Source organism: Scyliorhinus canicula, chromosome 8, assembly GCF_902713615.1.
Source record: "Scyliorhinus canicula chromosome 8, sScyCan1.1, whole genome shotgun sequence".
NCBI classification, from domain to species: Eukaryota; Metazoa; Chordata; class Chondrichthyes; order Carcharhiniformes; family Scyliorhinidae; genus Scyliorhinus; species Scyliorhinus canicula.
The window spans coordinates 5,484,104-5,498,830 of NC_052153.1; the positions used below are offsets into that span (position 1 = coordinate 5,484,104).

At 48.1% G+C, this 14,727-nt stretch overlaps 1 protein-coding gene across 5 annotated transcripts in view; it reads right to left on the reverse strand.

The window, feature by feature from the left end:
- The window catches only part of unc45b (unc-45 myosin chaperone B), a 76,711-nt gene that overhangs the window by 12,591 nt on the left and 49,393 nt on the right, over positions 1–14,727 (reverse strand). For all 5 annotated transcript variants that reach the window (XM_038804075.1, XM_038804076.1, XM_038804077.1 and 2 more), the window contains exons 13-17: positions 13,797–13,937; positions 13,095–13,222; positions 10,952–11,018; positions 7,820–7,933; positions 1,340–1,455 (exon numbers count right to left, since the gene is read on the reverse strand). In XM_038804075.1, the coding sequence (XP_038660003.1) occupies positions 1,340–1,455; positions 7,820–7,933; positions 10,952–11,018; positions 13,095–13,222; positions 13,797–13,937 (566 nt within the window). The remainder of the gene's footprint in view (positions 1–1,339; positions 1,456–7,819; positions 7,934–10,951; positions 11,019–13,094; positions 13,223–13,796; positions 13,938–14,727) is intronic.

A 14,727-nucleotide genomic window follows, 5' to 3' on the forward strand; every position in this document is an offset into this window, starting at 1 on the left:
TCTATTTTTATTTTTATTTCCTCTGATTGAATCTGGCTAACGCTTCAGCACTCCTTTGGTATCTTACTCAAGTACCAATTCTTAAAATGCTAGTATGATCATGAGGATATTGACAAGTTCCGCATTCAGAATAGGTGTATATATAAAATTAATTTTTTTTAAATTTAAAAACGCACTAACTCTTTCCCACACCACCTCTCGCACTTGCCAATCCATCCACTCCTCACCTCTTCCCATCACCACCGATTGTACTCCCCGACCCAGTTGGGAGAGAATTTGGAGAGACTAGTGAAGTTGGAATAGTTCTACTTCGAACAGAGAAGGTTAAGAGGGAACTTAGTATGATGTGAAGATGCCGGCGTTGGACTGGGGTGAGCACAGTAAGAAGTCTTATAACACCAGGTTAAAGTCCAACAGGTTTGTTTGGAATCACGAGGTTTCATCAGGTCTTAGTACGGTAAGTCCTCTCTTTAAGTCACTCTGTTTTAAGTTGTTTTGATTTAAAGTCGATCATTTCAAGAGTTTTTCAAAAAAATTTAGAGTACCCAATTTATTTTTTCCAATTGAGGGGCAATTTAGCGTGGCCAATCCACCTACCATTTTTGGGTTGTGGGGACGAAACCCACACAAACACGGGGAGAATCTGCAAACTCCACACGGACAGTGACCCAGAGCCGGGATCGAACCTGGGACCTCGGCGCCGTGAGGCTGCAGGGCTAACCCACTGCGCCACCGTGCTGCCCGATCATTTCAAGAATTGAGGATTTATGTTTTGCGATGGGAGTTTATTTTGAACATTGTTTTAATGTTGCCTGGTGCTTCATGACCCAATTGGAGCCATTATGGAGCGTCCCCTCCTGTCAGCTGAGCTTCACACTGGCCAACACAATTTTATGCAAGGAGTTACTGCAGTCATGTTCAAAATCATGAAGGGTTTTGGTAAAGCAAATAAGGAGAAGGCGTTATCACCAGTGGCTGGATCACTAGAGGACGTGGATTGAAGGTAATTGGCAAATAAACTAGAGGGGCGATTTTTTTTTTCAAAGTAGCCAGTTGTTATGGTCTGGAATGGGCCTGAAAGGGGAGGAGAAGCAGTTTCAATGATAAATGCCAAAAGGGAGTTGGATAAAAACTTCAATAGAGAAAATGTTGTAGAGCTGTGGACTAATGGAAAGTTCTTAACAGTTAGCACCGCATGCTGTGCCAAGCATCCTCCATCTCTGCCGTCAAGTTCAACAAAACACAGATTTCACAGATTTCACCCACACCAATTTCCAGCTACGATTCCAAAACAGCGATTGTCAAAATGTAATAATGTAAGGAACAATAATGAACTTGCCTCAGTTTATCGCTCTTTTCTGAAAGGTTTGTGAGACTCATGAGGGCTTCATAGTTTTGTAGACCATCGCATTCTGTGTTCAACAATCTGACCAGCGGCCTCACAACCTCATAGATCTGAAAGAGCAAAACACATGCATTCTCTAAGACAAAATTTACGCAGTTAAAAATATTTTTTTACATGCCCGAGTTGTACGGTTATTTATTTTTTCAAATACTTACACATAACAGAACAGATGAAGCAGCCTTATGGGGCTCTGCTGTTTCTCTAAGGTTATTTACATGGAATGACTCCTATTCAGAAAATATGCTTTCTGGGCATTTCAGGCCAGATTTTGCTCTCCGTAACTAATGATAATATAATAATAATCTTTATTGGTGTCACAAATAGGCTTACATTAACACTGCAATGAAGTTACTGTGAAAATCCCCTAGTCGCCACATTCCGGCGCCTGTTCGGGTACACAGAGGGAGAATTCAGAATATCCAATTCACCTAACAAGCACGTCTTTCGGGACTTGTGGGAGGAAACCGGAGCACCCGAAAGAAACCCACGCAGACATGGGGAGAACATGGGCAAGTAACATTGTATCTCCCTAATAAGTATGACTGAATAATTCTTAATGAGCAGCACAGTCTAAACCAAGAAGTGACAGTTAAAATATTTAAATCCATCATCAAATCAGGTACAGAAAGCAAAATAAAGAGAGGGAAATAAAGATAGGATTTAAAGAGAGAGAGAAAAAGAAGTTAAAAAAAACACATGAAGAAATTAAAGTTGAAGGAATGTCACTCCACATTTGTTAAACTTCATTTTCAGTGCCAGAGAGTTTGCTTAACTATAATTAAGCCACATAATTCCGTTGGAGACTTCGAATGGACAAGTCTTAATTCTTCGTGATGAGTTTAGTGAGCATCTATCAATCAAGTATAGCACCTCACGTCATTCCACATCTTTGAATGTTGAGTCGCTCAGGGAGTTACTAATATAGTGAAGCTTGTGGAGATGTAAGAAAACTCAGACAGTAACTTCCTGATCTCCACGTGTAATTGCCGATGTGAAACTGTTGAAATACACTCTTCGATTTACTCCTTAATAGAGAGCATTTTTGCCCTTGTGGCTCTGTCTAAATGCTCCAGTAATGTTCCGATTAGGAGGCAGAGAGACACAGAGAGAGACAGAGACAGAGGCACAGAGACAGAGGCACAGAGACAGAGGCACAGAGACAGAGGCACAGAGACAGAGGCACAGAGACAGAGGCACAGAGACAGACAGAAATGGTGCTTTGTTTAGTTTTACCTATCATGGTGCAGTAGCTCATTAACCAGATGCAAACATCTGCTTGAACTGCCTGAAATAACAAGACTATTACGTGGTACAAGTGACACCTGTGTAATCGACAACTATGGTCATGCAAAATGGTCAGTGTCAATGTGGTAGTATGACTAGAGGTACTATGGTACCTGGGAGTGTGAGCTGCTATTGGTGTAGAAGGCTCGCTGCCCATTGGCCCAAGTGTTGTCTTCTCATTGGTCGAGAGGAAGGTAGCTCCGCCTATGAGGCGGAGTATAAGAACCCGTGTTTCCCAGCAGCCATCGTTCTTTCTGTACTCAAGCTGCTGGGCACACTTCTTGTAGATTAAAGCCTTTGATTCGGACTACTCCTTCGTTTCTGTGTTCATTGATCGCTCATCAGTCAATCACCCAATGCACAAAACTGCCCGGAATGGTTGGGAATGGTACATCTGGTGGAGGCTGTATTTAGAGAAATGGTTGGCCTACTTTCTCTCCTGAAGTCCCCTCTCCTTCATGAAGTAAGGCCTCGACCCAAGAACCAACAGATGTGCCGGCCACTTTCCAGAATGATACCCGAGGATATTGACCTAATTATTTTGCGTGTGGAAACTATAGCTTCTCAGAACTGTGCAGCTGTTTATGTGTGCCTCAGGGCTGGAGAACAAACTCATCCTTTTAATTGTATTAATTACATAGCGATCATCTCAAAAAAGAGCCCCTTCTGTGACAGGGAACTCGAGAAAGCAAAGGATTAATTTGCTAAAAACCAGCAACAAGCCGAACCCACTGTGTTAAAAACTAACAACAATCTGTGAACCTACTGTGAGAAAGGATTCACCCTGGGGCTGCCCTCCTTTTCAAAGTTTGTTCAATTTAAAAAGACTTCCATTAATTGCAAACAGCTTCTAGCATTGCCATGTACCAATGAGAATACCTTCTCACCGAGTCAGGCTCTTAATGTGTACGGAAAAAAATTAACATGAACGTAGTTAGAAACTTCACGTTTGAATTTTCAATTGTCTGAGAAACAGAGTCATAGGGCGCGATTTAACCAAAATGTTTCTAACTGTGGTAGTGAGCGGGAACTGCCACGAGCTCCCTGACACTCGACCTGGCAAGATCATTACCGCGATAAAATGTTAATTGGTCCACTTATCGAGGCTCCGTGGGATTCACGCTGCAAATCATGGTTCACCTGCTGATTTGCCGGGACTGCGCTCGCCAGCCCCCGGCTAACAAGTGACAGCAGCACTTAAAGCATTCCTGCACAGACAACCCCGCTCCGCTCACAGCCATGTCACCACGGATACCAGACCCACGCTTTGGCGATGCCGACCTGAGGTGACTGTTTGACACTATGGAGGCCAGGCGGGATACCCTGTTCCCCCAGAGGGTCAGCCACAGGATAGCCAGGCAGCAGGCGTCAGCTTGGGGAGTGTGACTAGGAGGACCGGCACCCAGTGCCACAAGAAGCTCAACCACCTGCACCGGGCCGCTGGGGTGAGTTTGCCCCGGATACCCGACCCCCCACCCCCCCCCCCCATACTCCCCACCTCCCCAATTTGCTCCCGCAACCCCCAAGCCCCTCACACCGTGACGAACAACGCGTGTGGCTAAAATACCCCCTCTGTGTCCCTGCAGCAGATGCTTTTCCCACAACAGGCGGGAGTGGGCAGAGAGGGTGGTGGCGTGCTGGACGTCAGAGGCCACATCCCCTGGAAGTCACGGGGATGGGCGAGGGTCGAGTGGTGACCATCGTGGAGGTGAATGGCGCAGAGGTGAGGATCCAATGGCCCCCACTCAGATGACCTGTCACTCGTGAATTGTTATTGCCATACAAACTGACCCATCCCGCCCACTGACCACCTGTCCATTCTCCAGCACGACCTTCAGCTGATGCGCCGGCCAATCCAGTTTACCCGGAACTGACGCAGCCGTTAGGGTGTGGCCATGGTATTCAGCCAGATGGCAGCGACCCTCCAGCAGGTCCATAGCCAATTGGAGGAGGCCCAGATGCTACGGGCACAGGAGATGTCGCCGGCAATGCGTGGCACACCGAGGCCAACATTGACAGGGTGACGACCGCAGAGGAGAGCCTGATGCACAACGTTGGCAGCATTAGTGGAGGTGACCAAGGTGTGGCGCAGTCGGTGACTGCCATGGTTGAGCTCCTCGACAGCATGGCAGACTCACTGGGGGACGTCACCCAGTACCAGGTGGGCAGAGGAGAGACGCTGCAGAGCATGTCCCAGTCACAGGGGGACGTGTCCCAGTCACAGGGGGACATGTCCCAGTCACTGAGGGACGTGTCCCAGTCACAGGGGGACGTGTCCCAGTCACAGGGGGACGTGTCCCAGTCACTGGGGGACGTGTTCCAGTCACTGGGGGACGTGTCCCAGTCACTGGGGGACGTGTCCCAGTCACTGGGGGACGTGTCCCAGTCACTGGGGGACGTGTCCCAGTCACTGGGGGACATGTCCCAGTCACTGAGGGGTCATCGCCAAGGGCGTCAACACTGTGTTGTGGACATTGGGGAGCCGCCAAAACTGGCAGAGCCAGATGACACTGGGGCAGCTGCCCCTCCATCCCGAGGTGCACCCCAGGGTCCTATGGGCACCAACCATGAGGAGGGAGCACAGGGTGTCAACCCGGAGCTATCCTACGGAGTGGCGACAGTGGCCGCCAGCTCCCCCGAGTTCTACCCCACTGACCACAGCACGTCTTGCAATCAGCACCCAGTACAGTGCCGCATGTCGGGACATGGTCCGCTGGCAAGTACGCCAGAGCCCTCTGGTCCCAGAGACCCCAGAGGATGCCTGCCAAGCGCATCGAAGGCCAAGGGACGGGATAGGCAGCTGGCTGCCTTCACCTCTGATGTGCATTCTGGGGACACACCTAGATGTAGTGGTAGAGCTAGGAGGGCCAAGCACATTGAGGATCACTGAGAGGGCATGGGGGTACGGTGGGAGGGTGGGGGGGGGGGGGGGGGGGGGAGTGGGGTGTAAGTGTCGTAGGGGTAAAGTGGGTTGTGGGGAGAAAGGTGGGAGGGTCTCGGAGGGGTGGGGTGAGTGGGGCAGCTCCATTGGGGGACTGGGGCAGTAGGGGACACTTCTGCTCACCTTCAAATTCTGTTGGCCTCGATTAGTATGACCCTCTGGCACTTAGTTCTGCAATGCGGGCCGAGCACCAATCCAGTGCCCATCTCCCGGGTCATGGGGGTCCTAAGCACCAACCTTACACACCACATGCAGGTGATGGGTGTGAGTGAGCACTCAGCAATGAATGAGGAGTTCCAGCGATCAGCTCTCTGCGAGTTATCATCGTGTGTGCGTGGGTTTCCTCCGGGTGCTCTGGTTTGCTCCCACAGTCCAAAGGTGTGCGGGTTGGGTGGACTGGCCATGATAAATTGCGCCTTAATGTCCAAAGTTTAGGTGGGATTGCTGGGATGCGGGGATAGGGTGGAGGTGTGGGCTTAGGTAGGGTGCTCTTTCCAAGGGCTGGTGTCGACTCGATGGGCCGAATGGCCTCCTTCTGCACTGTAAATTCTATGAAAATAAAATGTATGGACTCCAGATGTTCCTGTCTGTTTCAGAGAATAGCCGCATAAAATACCGATAGTTCCACCATCAAACTCAGGGCCTGTCTCTCCCAGAAGCATCCTAACAGTTGTGTATTCCCAGCACAGTTCAGTCACATTCAAAGTTCTTTTCTTTCAGAAGAACGAACTGTATTTTGAATTGCGTTGGATGCTGCCTTTTAATAATGATGTGGAGATGCCGGCGTTGGACTGGGGTGAGCACAGTAAGAAGTCTTACAACACCAGGTTAAAGTCCAACAGGTTTGTTTCAAACACGAGCTTTCGGAGCACGGCTCCTTCTTCAGGTGAAGAATTCACCTGAAGAAGGAGCCGTGCTCCGAAAGCTCGTGTTTGAAACAAACCTGTTGGACTTTAACCTGGTGTTGTAAGACTTCTTACTGTGCCTTTTAATAACACAGCCAAAAACAATCTATAGACTCTGCTTGTCTCGATTCTATGCAGCGATATAACCAATCAATGGCTTTTTATAAAAGTCCTTTCAGGGTAAAGTATTGAACTACAGTGTGCTACCAATCAAAATCATTGTGAAATAATTCCTCTTCGTGTATTATTGGCTTTATTTTCAATTCCGGCCTTGTATCTGACTGAGAAATGGTAACGGATATTTACATTGATTCAGTGCCTTTAACGTATCCATGCTCATCCGAAACACAAAAGTATAAACTGAATTAAGCTACAGCATGAAATGAAATGAATGAATGAAAGTCGCTTATTGTCACGAGTAGGCTTCAAATTAAGTTACTGTGAAAAGCCCCTAGTTGCCACATTCCGGCGCCCGTTCGTGGAGGCTGGTACGGGAATTGAACCATGCTGCTGGCCTGCCTTGGTGTGCTTTAAAAGCCAGCTGTTCAGCCCTGTGCTAAACCAGCCCCTGGGATTGGATATCAAATCTCCACAATCTGTCCAATTTGACTGGGCCAGATGTTAACCAGGGTTCCTTTAAAATTCCTCACTCAGGTTATCAACAAATCTTAATCAAGGCTGGGGCATTGATCCCTGGCCAACGCCCAACGTTTGCTTCGCTCAGTTACCAGTAGGGGCTGGTTTAGCACAGTGGGCTAAACAGCTGGCTTGTAAAGGGGCAGCAGGGTAGCATGGTGGTTAGCATAAATGCTTCACAGCTCCAGGGTCCCAGGTTCGATTCCCGGCTGGGTCACTGTCTGTGTGGAGTCTGCACGTCCTCCCCCTGTGTGCGTGGGTTTCCTCCGGGTGCTCCGGTTTCCTCCCACAGTCCAAAGATGTGCGGGTTAGGTGGATTGGCCATGCTAAATTGCCCGTAGTGTCCTAATAAAAGTAAGGTTAAGGGGGCGGTTGTTGGGTTACGGGTATAGGGTGGATACGTGGGTTTGAGTAGGGTGATCATGGCTCGGCACAACATTGAGGGCCGAAGGGCCTGTTCTGTGCTGTACTGTTCTATGTTCTAATGCAGAACACGGCCTGCAGCGCGGGTTCAATTCCCGTACCGGCCTCCCCGAACAGGCGCTGGAATGTGGCGACTAGGGGCTTTTCACAGTAACTTCATTGAAGCCGACTTGTGACAATAAGCGATTATTATTATTACTTACTATAAAGTAGATTTTCACTTACCCTTTCGCCAGGGAAGGCTATTTCTGGATTAGAGACGGCGGCAATCTTAGCAAGAGCATGGGAGGCCTTAGTCTTACCAATGTCAGTGCCATGCAGGGCAAGAGGCAGCAGAGTCTGAGTAAGAGAATGGATAGAATGAGAGAAAGTGGTGTGGAGATGGATGATGGAATCTGAGAATTCTACAGCAGAGATGGAGGCCAATCAGCCCATCACATCTATGCTGGCTCGTGGAAGGGCCCACTTTGCCCAAATCCTATTTCCTAACCCTGACCGCAAAACCGTTGAAATGTTTATTTTTCATTGATTTCACAATGTCATCTTTCAATTCAATTCTTGCCGTAGTAATCCTCTAATACAACCTTCATGACCAAAGGCACCTCTCTAAGTAATTTCAGAGCAGTTCGGGACTGTCGCCTTATTTTAGGAAGAATGTGGAAGTTTTGGAAACGGTGCAAAGGAGATTTACCAGGATGTTGCCTGGAATGGAGAGTAGGTCTTACGAGGAAAGGTTGAGGGTGCTAGGCCTTTTTTCATTAGAACGGAGAAGGATGAGAGGCGACTTGATAGAGGTTTATAAGATGATCAGGGGAATAGATAGAGTAGGCAGTCAGAGAAGTTTTCCCCGGGTGGAACAAACCATTACAAGGGGACATAAATGTAAGGTGAATGGTGGAAGATATAGGGGGGATGCCAGAGGTAGGTTCTTTACCCAGAGAGTAGTGGGGGCATGGAATGCACTGCCTGTAGAAGTAGTTGAGTCGGAAACATTAGGGACCTTCAAGTGGCTATTGGATAGGTACATGGATTAGGGTAGAATGATGGGGTGCAGATTAATTTGTTCTTAATCTAGGACAAAAGTTCGGCACAACATCGTGGGCCGAAGGGCCTGTTCTGTGCTGTATTTTTCTATGCTTTCTGTGTAAAGTATTCTATAGATCCACTTACTTTTTTTTAAATGGTTTTGAATTTATTGTGCTTTGCTTATTAAGTCCAGTGTGTAATGATATGTATATTGACTGGGATGTGGAGTTAACAAGTTAATGATAATGCTTCTTACCACTAGAGAGAACCACAGAATAGTCATATATATCATGTGACTTTGGGGATTCTGGGATTAGAAGATGATTAGATGATTGGGAGTTAAGGGTTAGGAGAGAGCTGGAAGAGTGTCAGTCTTAGAGAGCAGTTGTACACTTGAGAGTTCTGTAAATTAAATATATAGCATAGTTTTATACAATAATGTTCTACTTTAGGAATGTGAATGAATCTTAGTTAGTAGTGTAATAAATTTATAGTTTTGTTCATTAACAAAGCTTTGTGTTCTTTATTCAATGCTACGCATCCGAGCCATCCAGATAAAGCAGAATAGAGAACATAACACATTGCACTTTATGCCTCCCACTGTCTCACTTGGTCCCGTAGCTAATGGATGGGGAAGTTCTGCTCTGTGAATTTCACAAGATGGTGAGGATGATTTTCCATTTCATATTTCAGCAGAACTATTCGATTCAGTAATGTGAGGATGGGAGCCGTCCACTCCTCCAAACCCAGGCTGCCCATTAATTACTCAACATCAAATTGTGGGGCATAATCTACCCTTAGGTCTCCCAAAGCAGAACACAAGCCCCACATGGCATGTTCTGTGTGCGCACTGATTATTAAAGTTACTAAGCTGATAATATGGCATTAATGGCACCTATCCATGGTGTGCTGCTTTATGGATTTACCTGTATTGTAATTAGCAATGAGTTAATTAACTACTTATTACTTCGCTAGTTAATTGCCACTGATATACATGAACAACCCAATCTGGTTACCGACTCCGCAGCATCATTGTGAACACGTGCATTGTGAGCTTTGGAGGTGCAGGGGTTTGCCTCTCTGCCTCTGAGTCAGAAGCTGTGGGTTCAATACCCACTCGAGGGCTTGAGGGCCACACAAGGTGTGTGTATAAAACGCGGCCAAACAGGCTGTGTGTCAACCTGCAACTCCTGCTCACACGCACCAATGGCGGGCAGTAAGAGTGGGAGAGATTCCTGGTCAGTCACTGGATGGCATGTAAATTGGAACCTCTACCATCACTATCCACAGCTCCAGATGACAACACGCATGTAAAAGTTACACAGCTACAAGACTCCTCAATGACTCTCCCTCGGACTGATCTGTTCCCTGTAAGAACACTATACACGATGCTCTATGCTGCTCTCCAATCACTATTTGTCGATGTAACATTTGTCAATGCGCTCTGTTGATTATTCTTTTGTCTACTACGTACATTCCCTTGGCCACAGAAAAATACTTTTCACTGTACTTCGGTGCATGTGACAATAAATATCAATCAAATCAAAGTTATGGTGGACAGGAAAGCGGACAGCCTGAGTGAGCAGTAACCCACCAACACCATAGCTATCATTGGTGTAACTATTTTCAGTTTTAGATTTCCGCAATGTAATACACAACTTCAAATATTACAACTGCACTCAACAGAACTGAGAGATTATACATATTGGAAAAGGATTGAGTAAGCTGGGACCCTTTTCTCCAGAAGAGAAAAAAGTACATAGTCCAATAAAGGTCTTTAAGCTAATTGAGGGGTTTAGACCCAGAGAGGGTGTTTCCATTTTGGAATGGGGACCAAAGCCAGGGGCCATCAGTGTAAGAGAGTCATTAATTAACTCTACAGAGAATACAGGAGAGATGTCTTCACTGATCGAGTGCTGAGAGTGTAGAGCTCATTGCCACAAGAATTAGTTGATGTGACACTTTTAAAATAAATTTAGAGTACCCAATTATATATTTTTTTCCAATTAAGGGGCAATTTAGCGTGGCCAATCCACCTAACCCTGCACATCTTTGGGCTGTGGGGGCGAAACCCACACAAACACGGGGAGGATGTGCAAACTCCACACGGACAGTGACCCAGGGCCGGGATCGAAACTGGGACCTGAGAACCGTCGGCAGCAATGCTAACCACTGTGCCACCGTACTGTCCCTGAGGTGAGACGTTTAAGGAGAAACTGGACGAACAGATGAGGGAGGAAGGATAAAATGGCACGCTGCCGGGGCAGGGGGAAGTAGGGCTGCATGGCCTGTTTCGGTGCTGGGAAACTCAATACAATTCTCTGTAATTACCTTTCCTCCACCTTGTGCCACAATGATGCCGCGATCGCGAACATCCTCAACCAAAGCAAGAAACACTCTGAAGAATCAAAGAGAAATTCGATTCAGAAACAGTTCAGGAAAAGGGTTAAAACCCTGAGAGTTTTTTTTTAAAAGTGAAAACTGCATTCCATTAAACAACAATATGATGCAGTTCTTTAAATGAGGCACACTAAATGATCTCACCAATAGGAAATTTATGGGCTCAAGCCCCATCCCAGAGGTTTGAGCAGCAAATCCAGGATGACAGGATACTGAGGGAGTGCCGCACTGTCAGCATGCTGGCCGCGATTCTGCCCCTTTGCTGCGGGTGAAAATCCCGAATGGCCGTCAACTTTCGCGAGAGGCCAAATGGTTTGTTTTTTAAATTTAGAGTACCCAATTAATTTTTTTTCCAATTAAGGGACAATTTAGCACGGTCAATCCACCTAACCTGCATATCTTTGGGTTGTGGGAGTGAAACGCACACAGATATGGGGAGAATGTGCAAACTCCACACGGACGGTGACCCAGAGCCGGGATTCGAACCCGGGTCCTCAGCGCTGCAGTCCCAGTGCTATCCACTGCGCCACATGCCGCCCGTGAGAGGCCAAATGTGCCGGCGATAACTCCAAATGCGATATCACCAGGCCCACCCCGCTGACGTAAACAGGTTCTCGGCCAGTGAGGGCGTAGGCCTGATTACCGTAGATCTAATGATGCTGAAACGGCTTAATGCCATTTCTCCTGGGGTCGTCAGACGCTCCCACCCCCAAAACTGAAATCAGTTATAGTGACCATGCCGGGGGTTCAGGGGTGAGTATAGACCTTGGATGGTGAGGGTCAAGGCTGGGTAGAGCACTGGCACTGTTTCCTGGTATCCTGGCACTGTCCCCTGGCACTGTCCCCTGGCACTGTCCCCTGGTGTCCTGGCACTGTCCCCTGGCACTGTCCCCTGGCACTGTCCCCTGGCACTGTCCCCTGGTGTCCTGGCACTGTCCCCTGGCACTGTCACCTGGCACTGTCCCCTGGTGTCCTGGCACTGTCCCCTGGCACTGTCCCCTGGCACTGTCCCCTGGCACTGTCCCCTGGTGTCCTGGCACTGTCCCCTGGCACTGTCCCCTGGCACTGTCCCCTGGCACTGTCCCCTGGTGTCCTGGCACTGTCCCCTGGCACTGTCACCTGGCACTGTCCCCTGGTGTCCTGGCACTGTCTCCTGGCACTGTCTCCTGGCACTGTCCCCTGGCACTGTCTCCTGGCACTGTCTCGTGGTGCCCTGGCACTAACAGGTTGGCCATTTTGGGGGCAGTGCCAGCGGTGGGGCATCCTGGGAACCCCATTGGATGCTGGCAACGGTGGGGTTTAACACTTAAGCCCCAGTGCCGGCGATGGTGGTGGGGGGGGGGGGGGGGGGGGGGGGGAGAGAGAATTGGTGGCTTTACTTTGAGATTGGAGCACCCTTTAAAAATGGCTTGCCGGCTGTGTTTCTGGGGGTGGCGGGGTTGGGGTGGTGGGGTGGTTTGGGGGGGGGGGGGGGGGGGGGGGGGTTGGGGTAGTTTGGGGGGGGGCGGTTAGAGTGGACATGTCAGTTTTCATTCGGAATCTGACACTTTGCCATTTTGGGGGGATATTCCGCCTGCTGTCTTTCGATTGAGCCGACCCAAGGCTCTGCCCAGCTGCTCAGGCCAATATTAATAATCCCAGGACCACTGGAGAGTTCTTCCTGTTGTCCTGGCTAACATGCATCCTTAACAAAATTATAAAAGTGCTTTGGTATGTCCTGAAATTTTGACAGGCGCTATATAAAGGCATGTCTTTCTTTAAGAGAACGCCCCTGTTAGATAGCCATGGGAATTGGTAACTGTGTCTGTTTGAGGGCTGCATTGATTTATAATGTTAATGTGCCAGCCTGGCACAGCTGGCCTCTGAACCAAGAGGCCCTCTTACTGTTCAGATTTCACAGCAGCATTTGGAAACTTCCTCTATCCTGACACTTCCAGTGCAGTACTGAGGGAGCGCTGTACTACTGGTGATGACGTCTTTCAGGAGGAACACCAAATTGAGATCTGTCGGTTCCGGTTTAACCGTGCATCCGGTTCCCTTTAAAACTGTGGTCAAAGAGACACGTATAACTTACCGAGCCATGAGCTCCTTAGTCTGGTCTGTCAGAATGGCACTATCTGCTTTCAGCATGACAGCAAGTGCGGAGACAACACCAACCTTGATCAAACGCTTGACACGGAGCATCACAAAGTCTTTTTTATCCTGTAAAAACAATGGAGGCCATCATTCACGTTTATCACGTTTACAATAATCTCGCATTTTCAAGTTTCCTTCTATCTTTCAATCCATTATGTGTGTAAAAAAAACAAAGTGTGTCCGTGTGTGTGTGTGTGTGTGTGTATGCGAGGGCTCAGTGCGTCACACTCTCACCTTGGAGTCAGAAGGTTCTAGATTCAACTCTCGCTCCAGAGATCTGAGCAGAGAGATCTGGGCTGACCCACCCAGCACCTGGACAGAGGGAGTGCTGCGCTGGCAGTGGAGCAGTCCTTCGGATAAGATGTCTAACCAAAGGCTCATCTGCCCTCTCAGGGTGAATGCAGCAAATTCCATCAACATCCCATTGAAGAGTTTTCCAGCGGCCTGGGCCGCTCCAGGAATTTTTCACCCGAGGAACACCAGGAAAAGAAAGATTATCCCTTCCTGTTTGTGAGGGTATGCTGGATGAAAATTGGCCGCAATGTTTCCTACACATCAAAAATATTTGATTGGCTGTAAAGTGCTGAATATCTGCGGTAATGAAGGTGCTATATAAACGTAGCTCTTGCCACTCCTTTACCTTCGGGTGGTCTTCAGGTACATGTTGCTTTGACAACTTGGCCAACTCAACCAGCTCTGGGATTTTCTCTTTTACATCATAGCTGTTAGTGCAGTTCACCAGGATGGAGGCAACAGCGTAAAGGATCGTCTTGTCAGCAGACTGTTGGAAAGAAGGAGCAGATAAATGAAGATTAAGAGGAGATTTGACGGAAGTCTTCAAAATCACGAGGGGTCTGGACAGAGTAGCGAGAGAGAAACTGGCAATGGTGGGGGTAGGGGTGGGGGGAACCATTATGCGGCAAGTAGTTAGGATCTGGAAGGCGCTGCCTGAGAATGGGATGGAGGCAGATTCAATCATGGCTCTCAGAAGCAAATTGGACAACTATCTGAAGAGAAATACAAAATTACAGGGCTATGGGGATAAGGCAGGGCCGAGGGAATTTTTTTCATGCAGGAAGCCAGCATGGACTGAATGGCCTCCTTCTGCATCGCAATGATTCCACGATACGAGGGAAAATGCTCTGTCAACCTCAGACCAATTGAAAGGCTGCAAATTTCAACAGGATTTTTTTTTACAGTGAAGAAGATTATTATTAAATTGAAAGTAATTCCCTTGTGATGGAAATCCATTAAGAATGCAACAGAACTGCATCACACGTTGTGTGGGGCTGGACAATATCAAATTGATAGTTCAGTTGCTTTAATCTCTTTTCAATTGTGGTAGTATGACTCGGGGTATTACGGTACCTTGGAAGTGAGCTGCTATTGGTGCAGAGGACTCGCTGCCCATTGGCCCGGGTAAGTCATGTGCCTCTCAGCCGATTGGCTGAGGAAGTCAAGTGCCTCTCAGCCGATTGGCTGAGAGGTAGGTAGCTCCACCTACAAGACAGGATATAAGAACCCGTGCGTCCCGGCAGTCGGCCTTTCTTCTGTACGTCTGCTGCCGGGCA